Raw genomic sequence first — 17,814 nt, 5'->3', positions numbered from 1 at the left:
TACTTTACTTCATAATGTAGTCTTTCCTTTCAATTTCTACATTTTATTGATCTTACAATAAAGAGAATGTTCCTACATAAATTTTAGTAGTTAAGACCGTAAAATTGTATCTATACATCCAAAGCCAAATGGATAATTGAGATAATTATTTAGATAATTTAAGACAAATAATACTTTCCCTGAATTCTCTGTATAATTGAGATTATAGAGAGACGTATATTTCTTGAACCACTTCTATAATTATCTTATTTTTTCCCCACTGTGCTTTGAAGTATAGATGGTAGCCTCACTCAAATTAAAAGGTTCAGCTGAAGATTCTATGCAGATGTACTAGGCAATTGTTGTAATTCTATTTGAATTGTGGGAGGTTTCATTTTATTGTGCACATCATAAACCATGTTATTTCAGTTTAATTTGCTGTTCTGTTTCCATGGTAATTATGGTTTGGAAGAATGGATTTTAAAAAAAGATCTATTTCAAGATAAGTAAAAATGTAAAGCATGTTGTGTTTGTTTTTTATGTACCAATTTACAGACGCCTCACTTACCTTTTATTGCTATTTGTATGCATAGCTTTGAAAATGTTTGCATAATAAAAAACAAGTTTATATAGCTAGTCTTTGGATAAGAACAGAGGAAAAGAATGTAACTTTTTTGAACGGTGTGAAGTTAAAATATGAAGACTTTGAAAATGGTTAATCAATACCTGTGGAGAATTTGAATTATTAGTAAAAATAAATAATTTTAAATTCAAGGGGTTTTTATGTTTTCATGGTCTTTGATGATTTTGATTAAATTTAAACCCCATTTTCATGAATTAAGGTTCAGAAAAAATATTTATCTAGCTCCAAACAGCCCCTACTGTTAGGACCTTTTTGTGTAAAATTTTAGGGTATGTTGGTTTGTTTCTTTGTTTCATTATTCATTTGTTTAGTCAGCATACCAAAATTTAAAATCTCACTGGTATTTTGTTCAGTCTCATCTTCTACCCCATATCTTAGCACAAACAGCAAATTCTATACTGCGCCTTTCATCAAATTGTGGAGTTCAATTCTCATAACAACCTTTTTTTATAAATGAAAAAATTAAGGTCACAGAAAGATATAGTCACCTGCTCAAGGTCATACAACTAAGGGTGGAGGAGTTCAGGAGATGATGTAAATTGAAAACATCTATAAATTATTAAGCTCCTTAGAAATTGAATTATTATTATACAGAGACGTATTAGCATCAAAAAAAAAAAAGGAATAACTCTGCTAAGAAAGCCAGTGAGGTTAAGTGAAATAGAAAATTAAAAAAAAAAAAAGAGTACCTATTTAGAACTGTCAAAGGCAGCCGTGTTAACTGTTTTGAAATTTTTCTCAAACTGTTTTAATATTATTTAATTAAATGGCCAAGAGATAAAACAGTAAAACACAGAAAGGGAAAAAACGTAGGCAATAAGAATGGCAGAATATTTTTTAACAATTATAAAAGTTTTCTGCTTCATTATTAATTGTTCTAAGTCTTTTAAGTGGAATAGAAATTATCAGCAAAATTATTTTCCAAGAAAGAGCCAGATAACAAGCACAAACGTTTTATTGTGTTTTCCTCACAGTTAGATATCAGAGAAATTTAAATCCTTAGCCCCATAAATAAGCAGGTGTCCTTGGGAGCAATAACGACAACCAGTCCTTCTCTTTTAGATTTTGCCACGATCGTGAGCCAAACAGAAGTGCAACACCTTCGTTGCCACCTTCGCCATTTCAAACCAAAGAAATGACAAGTCCTTTGGTTAGTGATGATGAAGTATTCCCAATGGTGAGTTGCTGATTATTGGTTATTGTTTTTTTTCCTTTATAGGGTGATTACTCTTACACTGATACTGACATACTGATGTGTACATAGTGGTTAAAAAAAAAACATTGCTCCTTGAATAGGACTCCAAGATGGGTCTTGTGAATCATCTGGCCATGACTACCTATAGAAGGAAAGGATTCATAATGTTTCATGAAGTATTTCACTTCTAGAACAGGCCAGAATTACTGGTGACTTTTTTAAAAAAAAAATGCAAGTCACCTCTGCACATTCTAAGACCCCTCAAAGATCTGTATATTTTAAAGAGCTACAAGTGATTTTTTGTGCCTGTTTTTTTTTTTTTAAAAAAAACTCTTTTATTGACTCTGACATACATACAGAAACATGTGCAAATCAGAATTGGACAGCTTGGTGAATTATTGAAAAGGGAACCCAGCAGTGTAACTACCACCCAAGTAATAAAAAGAGCATTAGTTGTACTCCAGAGGCTCCCTTCTGTGCCCTTCCAGTCACTCTGATTCGCTCCCAAGATAACCACTGTCTTGACCTTTAACATCGTAAATTAGTTGTGGCCATTTGTAAATTTTATATAAATGGTATTACACTATATGTGTTCTTTTGTATAGCTTCCCTTGCTCAACATTGTTTCAACATTGTTTGATGAGAGTCATCACCCATATTGTTGGCTGTGGTTTATCCCTTTTTGTTTCTCTATAGTATTACATTGTATATAAATACTATATGTAATGATAGTGTTTTATAATGATACTGATACAATTTATCCATTCTACTATTGACAGATATTTGAATTATTGCTGTTTGGGGCAATTACAAATACTGCTTCTAAAAACATTCTTGCAAGTGTCCTTTGGTGCACATGTGTACATATTTCCATTGGCTCTATATCTAAGAGTGGAATCGCTAGGTTATAGAATATGCATAAGGTCAGCTTTAGCAGGTACTGTCAAGCTGTTTTCCTAACTGTTTGAGTCAGTTCATATCCCTACAAGTAGTGTGTGAGTATTCTCCTTTTCTATATTCTAACAGTTGGTGTTATTGGTCTTAATTTTAACTTTTATGGTCAGCGTGTAGCAACATCTTATTGTGATTTTAATTCTTGTTTCCTGGTGACTAATGAGGTGAGCACCTTTTCATAAATTTATTGGCTATTTTGATATCCTCCTTTGTAAAGTATCTGTTTGATTTTCTTGCCTAGTTTTCTATTGGATTCTCTTTATTCTTCTTGATTTATAGGAGTTCTTGGTATATTCTAGATATAAGCCCTTTGTTGAGTATATGTATAGCAAGTATCTTCTCCCACTCTTGCTTGCCTCTTCCCTTAATGGAATGTTTTGATAACCAGAAGTTCCTAATTTTAATACATTCGTACTTATGAATCTTTTCCTTTATGCTTCATATTTTTGGTGTCCTATTTAAAGCTTTTGCCTGTCCCAAAGTTATAAAAGATATTATCCTATGTTATCTTCCGGAAGCTTTGACTCTTTATTTTTTACTTAAGTATACACCTGGAATTAATTTTTTGCATATAGTGCAAGGTATGACCTCAGTCCCTTTTCCCATGGAAATATTCAATTGAATTTATGCATGTTTTCCAGTTCTGTAGATTCTTTGAATTTTCTATATTCAGAATCAAAATAATGATAGTTAGACTTCCTACTTTCAAATCTTTATACCTTTCTTTTCTTCTTCTTGCCTTATTGTACACTAGGACCTCTAGTAAATGTTCAGTAGTAAAAGTGGTATTGCCAGCATCTTTCTCTTATTTTCAATTGCAAAGGGAAAGCATTCAATGTCATCATTGTACATAATATTTGCTATATATATTTTGTAGGTTCCTTTTAAAAGATTAAGAACGTTCCTTTTATTCCTAGGTTGCTAACTTTGTTTTCACGAGTTGATATTGAATTTATCAAATGCTTTTACCACTGCTATTGAAATGACCATATAATTTCTCCTTTGTTCTGTTAATGTGGTGTTTTTTTCTTGACGTTAGATTGTTAACCCAACTTTGAATTCTTAGAATAAACACACTTGATTACTGGCTTTGGTCTGTTAGTATTGGTTTAGAATTTTTGCTTTATGTTCATGAGAAAAATTAGTCTGTAATGTTTCTTTGTTGTCTTTGTCAAGCATTGGTATCATATTTTGCCGACCTCATAAAACAGGTGGGAAGGGTTTTAAATTTCATATTTCTTTGTTCTTTGTTTTCCCTGACTCTCTGTGTTGGTTTCTCTGCATAAGATAAAGAGCCACCTCTCCCAGCCTTGACCTCTCCCAGCCTTGAGGAAGTGGTCTCATGTAGGTTAATTTCAGTTTTATTATTTTTCTGTTCTTGGATTTTCATTTGATTTTTCTTTTTAGTTTCCAGTTCTTTGCTGAAATTTTCTACCTTGTGATTTGATTTACTGAACATAATCACATATTTTTAAAAGATATGTAGGTTTTTCACCTCAGAAACTAGTAGTACTCTTAGCAGTTACCTTTGCTTATATTCAAAGTGTATTATGTAATTTTTCAGTGCCTCTCCATGATATACCACTATTAGATACAAATTATAAAAACAAACAATAACAAAAAAACCCAGAAAATGTTTAAACTGGTTAGGCATCCCATGAGTACTTTTCTGCTTTTCTGGAATCTATCACCTTCTTTGGGAGAGACTGGTAGTAAGATTTAAGCTGTTGTGGAAGAAGAAGACATAAATCCATTAACTTTGGATGTTTTAGAGATCTCTATAGCCCTGAAACGCTCTTTTGTTTCATCTCAACATAAAATGCCAAAATTATTTGAACAGAACAAAATTCCATAACAATAAAGTAAAGTAAATAAATTTCCTCATTTAAGCTAAGGGAACATCTAAGGGGACTTAGCAAATTTTGATCAACAAAACTTTGATCTTTAAGTACTCCAAAGTAAGCACATACTCTAGTCCAGCAAGAGAAAAAAAAGGGATAAACTGCTAAATCCTTCATTGTTCTAATATCAGATGATTTTAGGATTTTAGGATGATTTGTCTCTGCTCAAATATCACCTCATCAGAAACACCTGCACAGCTACCCTACAGTAGCACCTGCCTTGTAGACTCCCTGTCCCCTCATCCTATTTTTTGTTTTTCCATAGCACTTTACCATAAGATATTTTGTTTGTTTGCCTCCCTCTTCTAGAACTTAAGCTCCATTAAAGTAGGATTTTTTTTTTCTATTTTTGTTTACTGTTTTAACCCCAACACCTAAAACAGTGCCTGGCACTAGCAGGCACAAAAAGCATTCAAGAGTGTTGTATAACTTAACACGGGGTTTCTTTCCACCTCTAAAATTCTACATTATTCCTTTGAGGAGTTCATAACTACAGAGTCAACCAGGAAAGAAAATTCTCTACTGTTGTAGGTCTGGGCACAGGGAACTTAAGATGTGATAGTGGCCCTAGAATTTCCTGAAAGACATAGCCCAACCCACTGTTCTGGGTCCAGTGATTTCCATCCACTGCTGCATTTTTACTTCTACACCAATACTGTTCCTACTCAGACCACCAGTGACATCTTAGTTGTTAATTGAATACACAGTTTAAAGAACTCATCTTCCTTAATCCTTTTCTCTTGATACTCTTATGTTCTCTGACTTCTAAGATGCTGTTCTCCACTGATTCCCCTACTGCCTTTCTGGTTACTCTTTCCCAGTCTGCTTCCAAGGTTCTCCCTCCTATACATGTCCCTTAAATACTAGAGTTCATCATTCACTCAGTCACTGGCACTCACTCTATGGCAAGTTCTGTTCTAAACACATCTTTGATGAGACAGACAAGTCTATAGACTGGTGAAAAATGAGGAGAACTCCATCAATGGGTGAATGGATAAACAAAGAGTGGTATGTATACATGGCGCGATACTGTTCAGTCACAAAAAGGAGTAAAGTACTGATATATGCTATAATGTGGATGAACCTGGATAATATTATGCTACGTGAAGGAAGCCAGACACAAAAGGTCATATATTATATGATTCCATTTATACAAAATGCCCAGAATAGGTAAATACATAGAAACAGAATGAAGGTTGGTGGTTACCAGGAGTAAAGGGGGAGGGAGGATTAGGGAGCAGTGGCTTTATGGCTATAGAGTTTCCTTTTGGGACGATGAAAATATTTTGGAACTAGGTAGAGGTGTTGTTCATTTTGAAATGGTTAATCTTATTTTATGTGCATTTTATCTCAAAAAAGAGGGAACAGTTAATGACTAGAAACAAATGAACAAGTAAGAAAATATCAAAAAGTTATAAATCCTATAAAAAACGATGAAAAGAAAGCAGACGATGTGATAGGAAGTGATGAGAGTATGGGGGATGACTTTAGGTTGAGTGGCCAGGAAAATGATTACTGAGGAGGGGACGTTTAGGATGAGACCTAAGTAACGAAAAAAGATCCAGCCTTGCAAAGGTCTGGAAGTAGAGCACTTCGGGCAGAGGGAACCACTGGTGCAAATCTGTATGGCAGGAAGAAGTTTGGTAAGTTTGAGAAGCGGAAAAAAGGAAGGGGGTGGTCTGGAGCTTAGAAGGACAGAGAGAGAATGTAATGAAATGGGGACAGAGAAATAGGCAGGGGAAGTCCAGGTATGTAGAGACTGTAGGCCATGGGAAGGAATTTGGATTTTATTTTAAAGCAATGGGAAGCCATGGGAAAGTTGCAAGTGGGGGAGTATATGATCTGTTTAAAAATTTTTAAGAGATCCATTTGACTGCCAAATAAAGAATAAACTATAAATTATAGATGGGCAAAGGTAGAAGTGGGGAGAACAATTGTCAGCCTATTTCAGTAGTCGAAGCAAGGGATGATGCTGCTGGCTTGGGAACGGTGGAGGTGGAACCACATGTTAGATCCAGGAAATGTTTTGGAGAGATCAGACTTGACAGTGGATTGGCTATGGGAGTGAGGGAAAGAGAGGACTCAAAGATGACTCCTAGGATCTCAGCCTGAGCTCAGGTAGATGCTCATACCACTCTCTGACATGGAAGGCTAGGAAGGAGCCAGGGTTAGAGGAGAAAATCATGATTTCTAGGTTAGACATCTAAATTTAAAGTGTTTATTAAACATTCAAATGGAGATATTAAATAGGCAATAGATATGTGAACCTGTTAATCAAGGAAGAGATCAGAGCTGGAAATAAAATATGGGAGTAATCAGCATAAGGCGGATACTTAAATCTATCAGACTGGTTGATAATACTTAAAAGAGTATAAATGGAAAAGTTGTCCCAAGACAGAGCCTTAGACCATAACATTTAGTGGTCCAATGGGCATCTTCAAGGAGAGGAGGAAAGTTTGATGGTGAAAGAGGTGGGGTGGGACCCAGGGAGGGATGAGGTTCATTTGTAGAAGCAAAGTCATTAAGCAGGTAAGAAGGAATAGAATCCACAGTGTAGGTAGAAGGAAGACTCTGAAACAGAGTATGGCCTAAAATATGGCTCCAGGTGCAAGTGGTGTGGAGAGATGAAGGAGTTTCCACCTGAGAAAGAGGCAAGGCCACAATGCCATGAGTGAGAAAGTGAACATACTAGGGAAGTGCAGTAGAATGGCCAGGCAGTGCTAACTAACCATTTGAATTTGTGGTCATGAATTTCAAGTCCCTACAGTAATGTAATTTCTCCTCCATCCACCTGCCCAGCATTCAGTTGCTCAGGTACAGGCATGGTGCAGGCAGTTTAATTAGGCCTGGGTTTTACCAAATACCTAAGATAGAGCCAGGATATAGGGAGGGACAAGTTGCTGAATGGTTATCATAATGGATATGGAATATGAGCAGAGTTAGAAAAGAAGGAAGATATGAGAAAGTGGGAATACTAGACTAAGTCAGGTGGAAGGGTAATAGGTGGGTTGCATAAAATCTTTATTAGTAAGTAATGCAGTTATCACTGATGACAATGTCAAGAATATGACCACGGGAGTGGGTGCCTGAAATGAAGTGTTCCCCTACGTTTTCCTCTAGGAGTTTTATAGTATCTGGTCCTACATTTTGGCCTTTAAACCATTTTGAGTTTATTTTTGTATATGGTGTTAGAGAATCTTCTAATTTCATTCTTTTACCTGTAGCTGTCCACTTTTCCCAGCACCACTTATTGAAGAGATGGTTTTTTCTCCATCATATATTATTGCCTCCTTTCTCATAGAGTAATTGACCATAAGTGCATGGGTTTATTTCTGGGCTTTCTGTCCTGTTCCATTGATTTATGTGTCTGTTTTTGTGCTAGTACCATACTGTTTTAATTACAGTAGCTTTGTAGTACAGTTTGAAGTTAGGGATTATGAGTCCTCCAGCTCCGTTCTTCTTTCTCAAGATTGTTTTGGCTATTTGGGGACTTTTGTGTTTCCATACAAATTTAAAAATCCTTTGTTCTAGTTCTGTGAAAAATGCCACTAGTAATTTGATAGGGGTTGCATTGAATCTGTAGATTGCCATGAGTAGTACGGTCATTTTTAACAATATTGATTCTTCCAATCCAAGAACATGGTATATCTTTCCATCTGTTTGTGTGGTCTTCAATTTCTTTCATTAGTGTCTTATAGCTTTTGGAGTACAGGTCTTTTGCATCCTTATGTAGGTTTATTCCTAGGTATTTTATTCTTTTTGATGCGATGGTAAATGGAATTGTTTCCTTAATTTTCTTTCTGATATTTTCTTGTTAATGTATAGAACTGCAACAGATTTCTGTATATTAATTTTGTATCCTACAACTTTACCAAATTCATTGATGAGCTCCAGTCATTTTCTGGTAGCGTCTTTAGGACTTTCTATGTATAGCATCATGTCATCTGCAAACAGTCACAGTTTTACTTCTTTCCAATTTGAATTCCTTTTATTTCTTTTTCTTCTCTGATTGCTGTGGCTAGAACTTCTAAAACTATGTTGAATAAAAGTGGCAAGAGTGGACATCCTTATCTTGTTCCTGATCTTAGAGGGAATGCTTTCAGCTTTTCACCATTGAGTATGATGTTAGCTGGGGGTTTGTCTGTATGGCCTTTATTAATATTGAGGTATGTTCCCTCTATGCCCACTTTCTGGAGAGTTTTTATCATAAATGAATGTTGAATTTTATTTAAAGCTTTTACTGCATCTATTGAGATGATCATATGGTTTTTCTCCTTCAATTTCTTAATATGGTGTATCACACTGATTGATTTGTATATATTGAAGAATCCTTGCATCCCTGGGATAAATCCCACTTGATCCTTTTAATGTGTTGTTGGATTCTGTTTGCTAGTATTTTGTTGAGAATTTTTGCTTCTATGTTCATCAGTGATATTGGTCTGTAATTTTCTTTTTTTGTGATATCTTTTTCTGGTTTTGGTATCAGTGTGATGGCCTCACAGAATGAGTTCAGAAGTGTTCCTTCCTCTGCAGTTGTTTGGAATAGTTTCAGAAGGATAGGTCTTAACTCTTCTCTAAATGTTTGATAGAATTCACCTGTGAAGCCATTTGGTCCTGGACTTTTTTTGTTGGAAGTTTTAAAATTACTGATTTAATGTCAGTACTGGTAATTGGTCTGTTCATATTTTCTATTTCTCAGTGTTGGGAGATTGTATCAATACCTTTCTAAGAATTTGTCCATTTCTAGGTTGTCCATTTTATTGGTACATAGTTGCTCATAGTAGTCTCTTATGATCTTTTGTCTTTATGTTGTGTTGGTTGCATTGTAACTTCTGCTTTTTCATTTCTAAGATTTGGGTCCTCTCTTTTTTCTTGATGAGTCTGGCTAAAAAAATGTATCAATTTTATTTATCTTTTCAAAGACCCAGCTTTTAATTTAATTGATCTTTTCTATTTTCTTTAGTCTCTATTTCATTTATTTCTGCTTTGATCTTTATGATTTCTTTCCTTCTACTAACTTTTTGCTTTGTTTGTTCTTCTTTCTCTAGTTGCTTTAGGTGTAAGGTTAGGTTGTTTATTTGGGATCTTTCTTGTTTCCTGAGGTAGGATTGTATTGCTATAAACTTCCCTCTTAGAACTGCTATTGCTGCATCCCAGAGGTGTTGGATTGCTGTGCTTTCCTTTTCATTTGTCTCTAGATATTTTTTTATTTCCTCGTTGATTTCTTCAGTGATCCATTGGTTGTTCAGTAGCATATTGTTTAGCCTCCACGTTTGTGCTTTTTGCAATTCTTTTTCTTGTAGTTGATTTCTAGTCTTATAACGTTGTGATCAGAAAAGATGCATGATTTGATTTCAGTTTTCTTAAATTTACCAAGGTTTGTTTTGTGGCCTAGCATGCGATCTATCCTGGAGAATGTTCCATGTGCACTTGAAGAGAATGTGTATTCTGCTGCTTTTGGGTGGAATGCTCTATAAATATCAATTAAGTCCATTTGGTCTAATGTGGTATTTAAGACCTGTGTTTCCTTATTGATTTTGTCTGGATGATCTATCCATTGATGTAAGCAGGGTGTTAAAGTCCCTCACTATTAGTGTATTACTGTAAATTTCTTTTATGTCTGTTAACATCTGCCATATATATTGAGGTGCTCCTATGTTGGGTGCATATATATTGACAATTGTTATATCTTATTCTTGGATTGATCCTTTGATCATTATGTAGTGTCCATCTTTGTCTCTTTAACAGCCTTTATTTTAAAGTCTATTTTGTCTGATATAAGTACTGCAACTCTGGCTTTCTTTTGATTTCCATTTGCATAGAATATCTTTTTCCATCCCCCCACTTTTAGCCTGTATGTGTCTCTAGAACTAAAGTGGGTAATTTGTAGGCAGCAAATATACAGGTCTTGTTTTGGTATCCATTCAGCCAGTGTGTGTATTTTAGTGGAGCATTTAATCCATTTACATTTAAGGTAATTATTGATATGTATGTGCTTATTGCCATTTTGTTAATCGTTTTTGTAGGGCTTTTTTTTTTTTCCTTTTCTTCGTTTGTTCTCTTCTTTTGTGATTTGATTACTATATTTAGTGTTATGTTTGGATTCCTTTTTCTTTTTTGTGTGTTTATCTATTATAGATTTTTCATTTGTAGGTACAATGAGGTTTTGGTATAGCAGTCTACATATATACATGATTGTTTTAAGTTGCTAATCTCTTAATTTCAGATGCATTTTAAATGCCTTGCATTGGTACTCTCCTTCCCTCATGATTACTGTTTGTTTGTTTTGTTGTTGTTGTTGTTGTTTGCGGTACGCAGGCCTCTCACTGTTGTGGCCTCTCCCGTTGCGGAGCACAGGCTCCGGATGCGCAGGCTCAGCGGCCATGGCTCACAGCACAGCCGCTCCGCGGCATGTGGGATCTTCCCGGACCGGGGCACGAACCCGTGCCCCCTGCATTGGCAGGGAGACTCTCAACTACTGCACCACCAGGGAAGCCCGATTACTGTTTTTGATATCATATTTTACATCTAATTGTTTTGTGTATCCCTTAACTGCTTATTGTGGATATAGACAATTTTACTACTTTTGTCTTTTAACCTCCCTACTAGCTTTGTGTGTGGATGATTTCCTAGGTTTTCCTTTACTGGTGAGGTTTTTCCTTCCATAATTTTCTTGTTTCTAGTTGTGGCCTTTCTTTTTTGCCTAGAGAAGTTCCTTTAATATTTGTTGTAAAGCTGGTTTGGTGGTACTGAATTCTTTTAGCGTTTGTTTGTCTATAAAGCTTTTGATCTCTCCATCCAATCTGAATGAGAGCCTTGCTGGGTAGAGTATTCTTGATTGTAGGTTTTTCCCTTTCATTATTTTAAATATATTGTGCCACTTCCTTCTGAACTGCAGAGTTTCTGCTGAAAAATCAGCTGATAGCCTTATGGGGATGCCCTTGTATGTTATTTGTTGCTTTTCCCTTGCTGCTTTTAGTATTCTCTCTTTAATTTTTTTTCATTTTGGTTACTGTGTGTCTTAGTGTACTCCTCTGTGGCTTAATCCTGTATGGGAGTCTCTGCATTTCCTGGACTTAGGTAACTATTTCCTTTCCCAGGTTAGGGAGGTTTTCAGCTATTACCTCTTCAGATATTTGCCTGGGCACTTTCTCTTCTCCTTCTGGGACCCCTATAATGTGAATATTAGTGCACCTGATGTTGTCCCAGAGGTCTCTTAAACTGTCCTCATTTCTTTTCATTCTTTTTTCTGTTCGGCAACAGTGATGTCTACTACTCTGTCTTCCAGCTCACTGATCCATTCTTCTGAATCATTTATTCTATTATTGATTCCTTCTAGTGTATTTTTCATTTGAGTTATTGTATTCTTCATCTCCGTTTGGTTGTTCTTTATGTTTTCTAACTCTTAGTTAAAAAATTCTAACTTCTTGCTCTGTGCATCCATTCTCCTCCTGAGTTCTTTGATCATCTTTATGATCATTACTCTGAACTCTTTCTCGGGTAGATTGACTATCTCCATATCACTTAGTTCTTCTCCTAAAGATTTATCTTGTCTGGAACATACTCCTCTACCACCTCATTTTGTCTGAGTTGCTATTTGTATTTTTATGTATGTGGTTGGTAAGTTAACATTTCTCGACCTTGGAGAAGGCATCCTATGCATCCGAGCAGTGCACCCACGGTATATGCTCTAGGGGTTCCCCCTAAGAGGGCTGGGTGGGTCCTCCTCTTATGACAGGCTATGTGGGTGGTCTGGTAGGCTTGGTTGGCCCCTAGTCTGGTTGGTTGCCAGGCCCTGCCTTGTGCAGTTGCTGCTGTCTGCAGTTTAGTGGGGCCTGGTCATGAGGCGGCTGGTTGTGGAATCCTAGGGGGCCCTGGGGCTAGTGCTCACTGGTGGGTGGAATCAGGGTCCCAAAGACTGAGGCTGTCGCCAAATCACTGGCAGGTAAAGCCAGATCCTGGGGTTAGTGCTGGAATAGTGGCAGGGAGAGCTGGTTCCTAGAGTCTGGCTGCAGGGCCCTGGGATCCCAGAGCTCATTTCAGATCACTGCGGGGGGAGGCAGTTGACTATGGGGTCCAAGGTGTCTGGAAGGTTGCGTTGGCCTGCTACTGGGCACGGCCAGGGCCCAGCTAGTCCCAGGAGGCCTGCATTGTGGGATTGTAGTTTTCTTGCTTCTGGTGTCTGCTCTGTGGTGGGTGAGGCTTATCTAGAGGTTTGTGTAGGCTTCCTGGCAAGAGGGGCCAGTGCCTGCCCACTGGTAGGTAGAGTTGGGCCTTGGTCCTCTGGTGGGCTGGGCCCTGTCTAGGGGTGTGTCCACAGGCGGCTGTGGGCTCTTTAGTCTGTAGGCAGCCTGTCTGCTGATGGGTAGGGCTGTGTTCCTGCGCACTTAGTGGTTTGGCCTGAAGCACCCCAGCACTGGAGCCTGCAGGCTGTTGGGTGGGGCCTGGTCTTGGTGCTAATGATCCAAGATGTCAGTTGTCAGGACTGTTCCTGCAGTTGAATGTTTCCCGGTATGTCTGACACCAGTGTCTTTGTCCCCAGGGTTAGCCACAGCCACTCCTTACCTCTCCAGGAGACTCTCCAAGGTCAGCAGGTAGATCTGACCCAGGCTCTTATCAAATTACTACTTTTTCCCTGGGTCCTGGTGCATGTGAGATTTTGTGTGAGCCCTTTTAAGAGTGAAGTCTTTATTTCCCCTAGTCTTGTGGGGCTCCTGCAGTTAAGCCCGGCTGGCCTTCAAAGCCAAATGCTCTGGGGGCTCCTCTTCCCAGTGCTGGAACTCCAGGCTGGGGAGCCTGATGTGGGGCTCAGGACTCTCACACCTGTGGGAGAACCTCTGCAATATAATTATTCTCCCATTTGTGAGTCGCCCACCTGGGAGGGTATGGGATTTGATTATATCGCAAGTCCCATCTTGTTGTGGTTCCTTCTTTATGCCTTTCATTGTAGAAGATCTTTCCTGGAAGGTTCCAGTCTTTTTCTTCGATGGTTGTTCTGCAGACAGTTGTGATTGTGATGTGCCTGTGAGAGGAGGTGAGCTCAGGGCCTTTCTACTCTGCCTTCTTCTTGGCTGGTGTTCTGGGCCCTGTGTCAATCAGTCACTGCCTCTGAGAAGAGGGGGGAATAGTAACTTCCCAGGTGAGGCGGGAGGCTCCAGTTTAGCCACAGGCAGATCTCCAGAGAAGTGGCCAGCTCTGAGCTGTTAGCAGCCAAAACCCGCAGCAGCTGGAGAATAGATGCACCAGCCTGGTGAAGGGATCCAGGTAGAGCACCAGCGGCATCCACTGCGGTCCACTCCTTGAACCACTCAGAGCCATGTGCTTTTCATGTTGTTCATTCCATTCAGGCATAGCTTCTCCAAGATTCTGGCTGGTTATAATTTCTGGGAGAATTTACAGAGGAGGGTTGGTAGAGCAAACTACAGCCCTTGATGCTGTCTCAAGGGCTTAACTGATACTCATCATCTCCTCACCCACTCTAGGTTCCCGCCCCCCTCAACTGGCACTTCTGTTGGTCCAGGTGGCTTGCCTTGTGGGGTGAGCCCCTGGTTCCCGTGCCCTTCTCAGGATGTGGTTTGTCATCTACACTTAAATCTGGGCATGAGAGCACCAAAAGACCACCTCAGTGGATTACCCGAGTTCCAAACCTATTCCTCACTGCTTCCATTATGTAGTAGTAGCCTTACCTCTTCATGATGCTTGGGGTCAGTTCCCGCCGCCAGTATAGTACCTCTTTTCTGTGCCTCTGATCTGTCAGCATGAGGAGGCCAAAGTGAGTAGGTACAGCCAAAGCTTTAAGTTTAGGGAGACTCTTACAGTCTCACTTGGTGAGAGGCATTGCTCCTCTGAGACCAAAGACCTGTAGACCAACCAGACAGAGACAGAAGGAACAAATTCTCCAAGAGGGCCAACAGAAAGTGAAGCCATTCCTACATCCTCCCTTCTGTTCCCAGATCACTGTTACGAACACAGCAGCCTATAACAGCCATTGGTTTAAAGTCTCTACCATACGCTGAAGAATGGCATCCCATCCGCGCGGGGTATGATTTCCAAGCTAATTCCTCAGCTGTGCCTTCAAGAAGCCTATCAGGCTAGCATCCTCTGGAGACACTTCATGCTGTATGTGGTAGAACCAGTAGATACCTGGTCATGCCCTCACTGCCATACTCCTCTGCTGTAAAGTAGGCTCGTTTATTATTAATCAGGATCTCATGTCAGTAAATCAGTTACTCTGTGAGCCCTCGGATAGTGGTGCTGACCGAGGCCCTGCAGGCAGGAAAGGCAGGCTATAGGATACACATCAGTTCTGGTAAGGATAACACATTGCCCTTTCCAAAGTGTAAGGGACCTGATGTAATCTAATTGCCACCGAGAGGCTGGCTGATGTCTTTGAGGGACGGTGCCACATCAGAAGCTCAGCTTTGGCCTCTACTGCAAGCAGATCAGCCATTCAACAGGAACAGCAGCTAGATGAACCTGGGTAAAAGGGAGATGGTGCTGTTCGGCCCATGCATAATTTCCACTGGAGTGGCCAAGGACAGAAGCTAGAGCAAGTCATCCTGTCTACTTGGATGCTCTGTCTCAACCGGGGCACGCTAGCGTGACAGGAACTGTTCTGCAAATAGTATACAGTTTTCTGCAGCAGATGGCATGGCCTTGCTGCAGAATCTCAAGGGTTTGTAACACAACTCCCCACCGAACCTTGCCAAAGGCTCCACAGAGCACTTTTCTCTATGAGAAATTCCTCTAGTATGAGAGCTGCTAAGTCATTTCACCCAACTAGCAGGACTGCTTTTCCCCCCATTCCCAACTTACTGCAAAGCCCTTTCTTGCTCTGGGCCCTGCTCAAAAACAAACAAAACTGCCTCTGTGTCCACGTAATAAATGAGTCAGGTTATTCCTCCCAAGAGTGGAACATGCTGCCTTCCAAACCTGAAGAGACCTACCAAGCTTTATGCTTCTTTCACGGTGATAAGAAATGCAAGGTGCATTAATTTGTGCTTAAAAGGAGATGTCCTGACATGTTCCAGATCACCAGACACCTACAAACAAAGTGTCAAGCCTTGAATTGCTTCTGGGGTTTACCTTTCACTCTCTGGAGTACCTGTGTCTTTCCAACCTTCAACATGCTTGCCAATTCTTGCTCATCAGGGCTTAGCATGATGTTCATGTTACTGTATCATGTCCTATAGTCTGCAGTCCGTGGAACGTCCAGGTGGTCCAGGCTCCTTGAGAGTGTATTATGACAGCATCGTTAACATAAAACATCATGTTGGGGCAAGAACATGGATGTGTACTGTCTATCCCATGAGAATGCTAACTGCTTCTGATCTTCCTCCTTATTGAGTATTAAAAAGAATGCATTTTCCAGATCAACAGCAGCATACCATGTCCCCAAGACTGTGACATTCTACTTCAGTAAAGATGTGATACCTGGCACGGCAGCTACAGTTGGGGCTACTACTTGGATAAGCTGGCAGTACTCCACTGTCATCTGCCACAATCCCTACACTTCTGGCAGAGGCCAGACTTGTGAACTACATCCCCCTATGACAGAGTTCACCTGCATACAGATCGCTGACTCTCCAAACGCTTTATAAAAATCCCATTCTTCCCATAAAACAAAAGTTGAAGAAAAGTCTGGGGGGTGCCGCAGAACTAAAAAATTAAAGTACAGATTTCCCCAACTTATTTTTTTAAATTAACTGAACAAATTATTTTGAACGAAACACTGTAAAATTATGGTATCATTGCCCTTTATTCCTCAGCCACCCATTGTATGTGTGTGCGTGTGTGTGTGTAAATAAGCACTACACAGGTCACAGTTAACTGAGCACTTCCATACCACATGAAGGGTGGAAGCAGGCACTCATCACTGAAGTGTTCTCAACTGCAGCTGGACAAACAAGCTAGCCCAGCATTACGCACCCACCTCCACTATACATCATGCTTTTATCCCACCTCACCTGGCCACCTCCATGCAGCAGCGAGCCCCCTTGAAGCCCAGCCTTAAGTTTCTTTCCTCTATAAGCTTTCTTTGCCCGACTCGACTATACTCTTCACTTGCTGTTTTCGTTCCTTAAGGGTTTCATTAGCAGCAACTGTATTACACTGGTGTAGAGAGTTCAGCTCAAGACACATTATTTCATTAAGAGTTGCAGTGTTCTGTCAGGGGTGAAGCATACCAAGAAATAGGAAAACTTTTTGTAAAAGACCTTGTGTTCCTCATCTAACTTTTCTTTTTCTTTTTTCAGTCGCCCCCAGATATAGCCTTCCCCGCTTCTTTGGCCGCACAGCATTTCTTTCTGGAGGAGGAGAAGCGAGCAAAAGAACTTGAAAAACTTCTGAATACACATATTGATGAACTGCAAAGACACACAGAATTTACTCTTAATAAACACACCAAGCTAAAACAAAACAGACACATATGAGCTTTTAAACTTTTTTATTTGCTTCGCCCACCCCAAGGAAAAAAGCTCTGGCAAAATAGTTACAAAGCTGATTCGTGAAACTGAGAAATTTTGTTCTGTTTTCCTGAGTAAATCATTTCTGTAAGGCAGCTAGAAAATAGTATTTTGTTCAATAAAGCTGTTTGTATTTCTGCATTAACAAACAAATTGTTCAGCTACAGTTACTCTAAAATAAACATGACTTCTCCAAAAGAGATTTTTTTCTGCAGTCTGAGGAATAGTTTGGAATTAAATATGCAGTTTTTTCCCACCTGAATCATGTATACTGAAACCCATTTCCTCTGTAACAACACATGATGAGGGAAAGGGACACACTATATTCTAAATACAAACGGATCAAGTGCAGCTCCGTTGTACTAGGTTTGAAAACCCAATGATGTTTTGAAATGAATAGCTATGTAAACATCCTAACATTTCTTTTAGGAAAAAAAGATACAGCTTACTGTTTCTGCATTCATCTTTGTAATGTCTCTCTGGTTTTTGTTTGTTTGTTTGTTTTGTGGTACGCGGGCCTCTTACCGTTGTGGCCTCTCCCGTTGCAGAGCACAGGCTTCGGACGCGCAGGCTCAGTGGCCATGGCTCACGGGCCCAGCCGCTCCGCGGCATGTGGGATCTTCCCAGACCGGGGCATGAACCCGCGTCCCCTGTATCGTCAGGCGGACTCTCAACCAC

General features: G+C 39.4%; 1 protein-coding gene across 1 annotated transcript in view; it reads left to right on the top strand.

Moving 5' to 3' along the window:
* Window positions 1-17,103, top strand: part of DEUP1 (deuterosome assembly protein 1) — a gene marked incomplete at both ends in the record, with an annotated part of 101,854 nt that extends 84,751 nt beyond the window's left edge. The window contains 2 exon segments of the mRNA XM_082661245.1: window positions 1,686-1,799; window positions 16,927-17,103. Coding sequence (XP_082517371.1) covers window positions 1,686-1,799; window positions 16,927-17,103 — 291 coding nt within the window.
* Between the last annotated feature and the right edge of the window lie 711 nt (window positions 17,104-17,814).

Source organism: Grampus griseus (genome assembly GCF_964374135.1).
Source record: "Grampus griseus genome assembly, chromosome: 8".
Lineage (NCBI taxonomy): Eukaryota > Metazoa > Chordata > Mammalia > Artiodactyla > Delphinidae > Grampus > Grampus griseus.
Note: the sequence above shows the minus strand (reverse complement) of the source record. Positions and strands in the feature narration are given on the sequence as shown.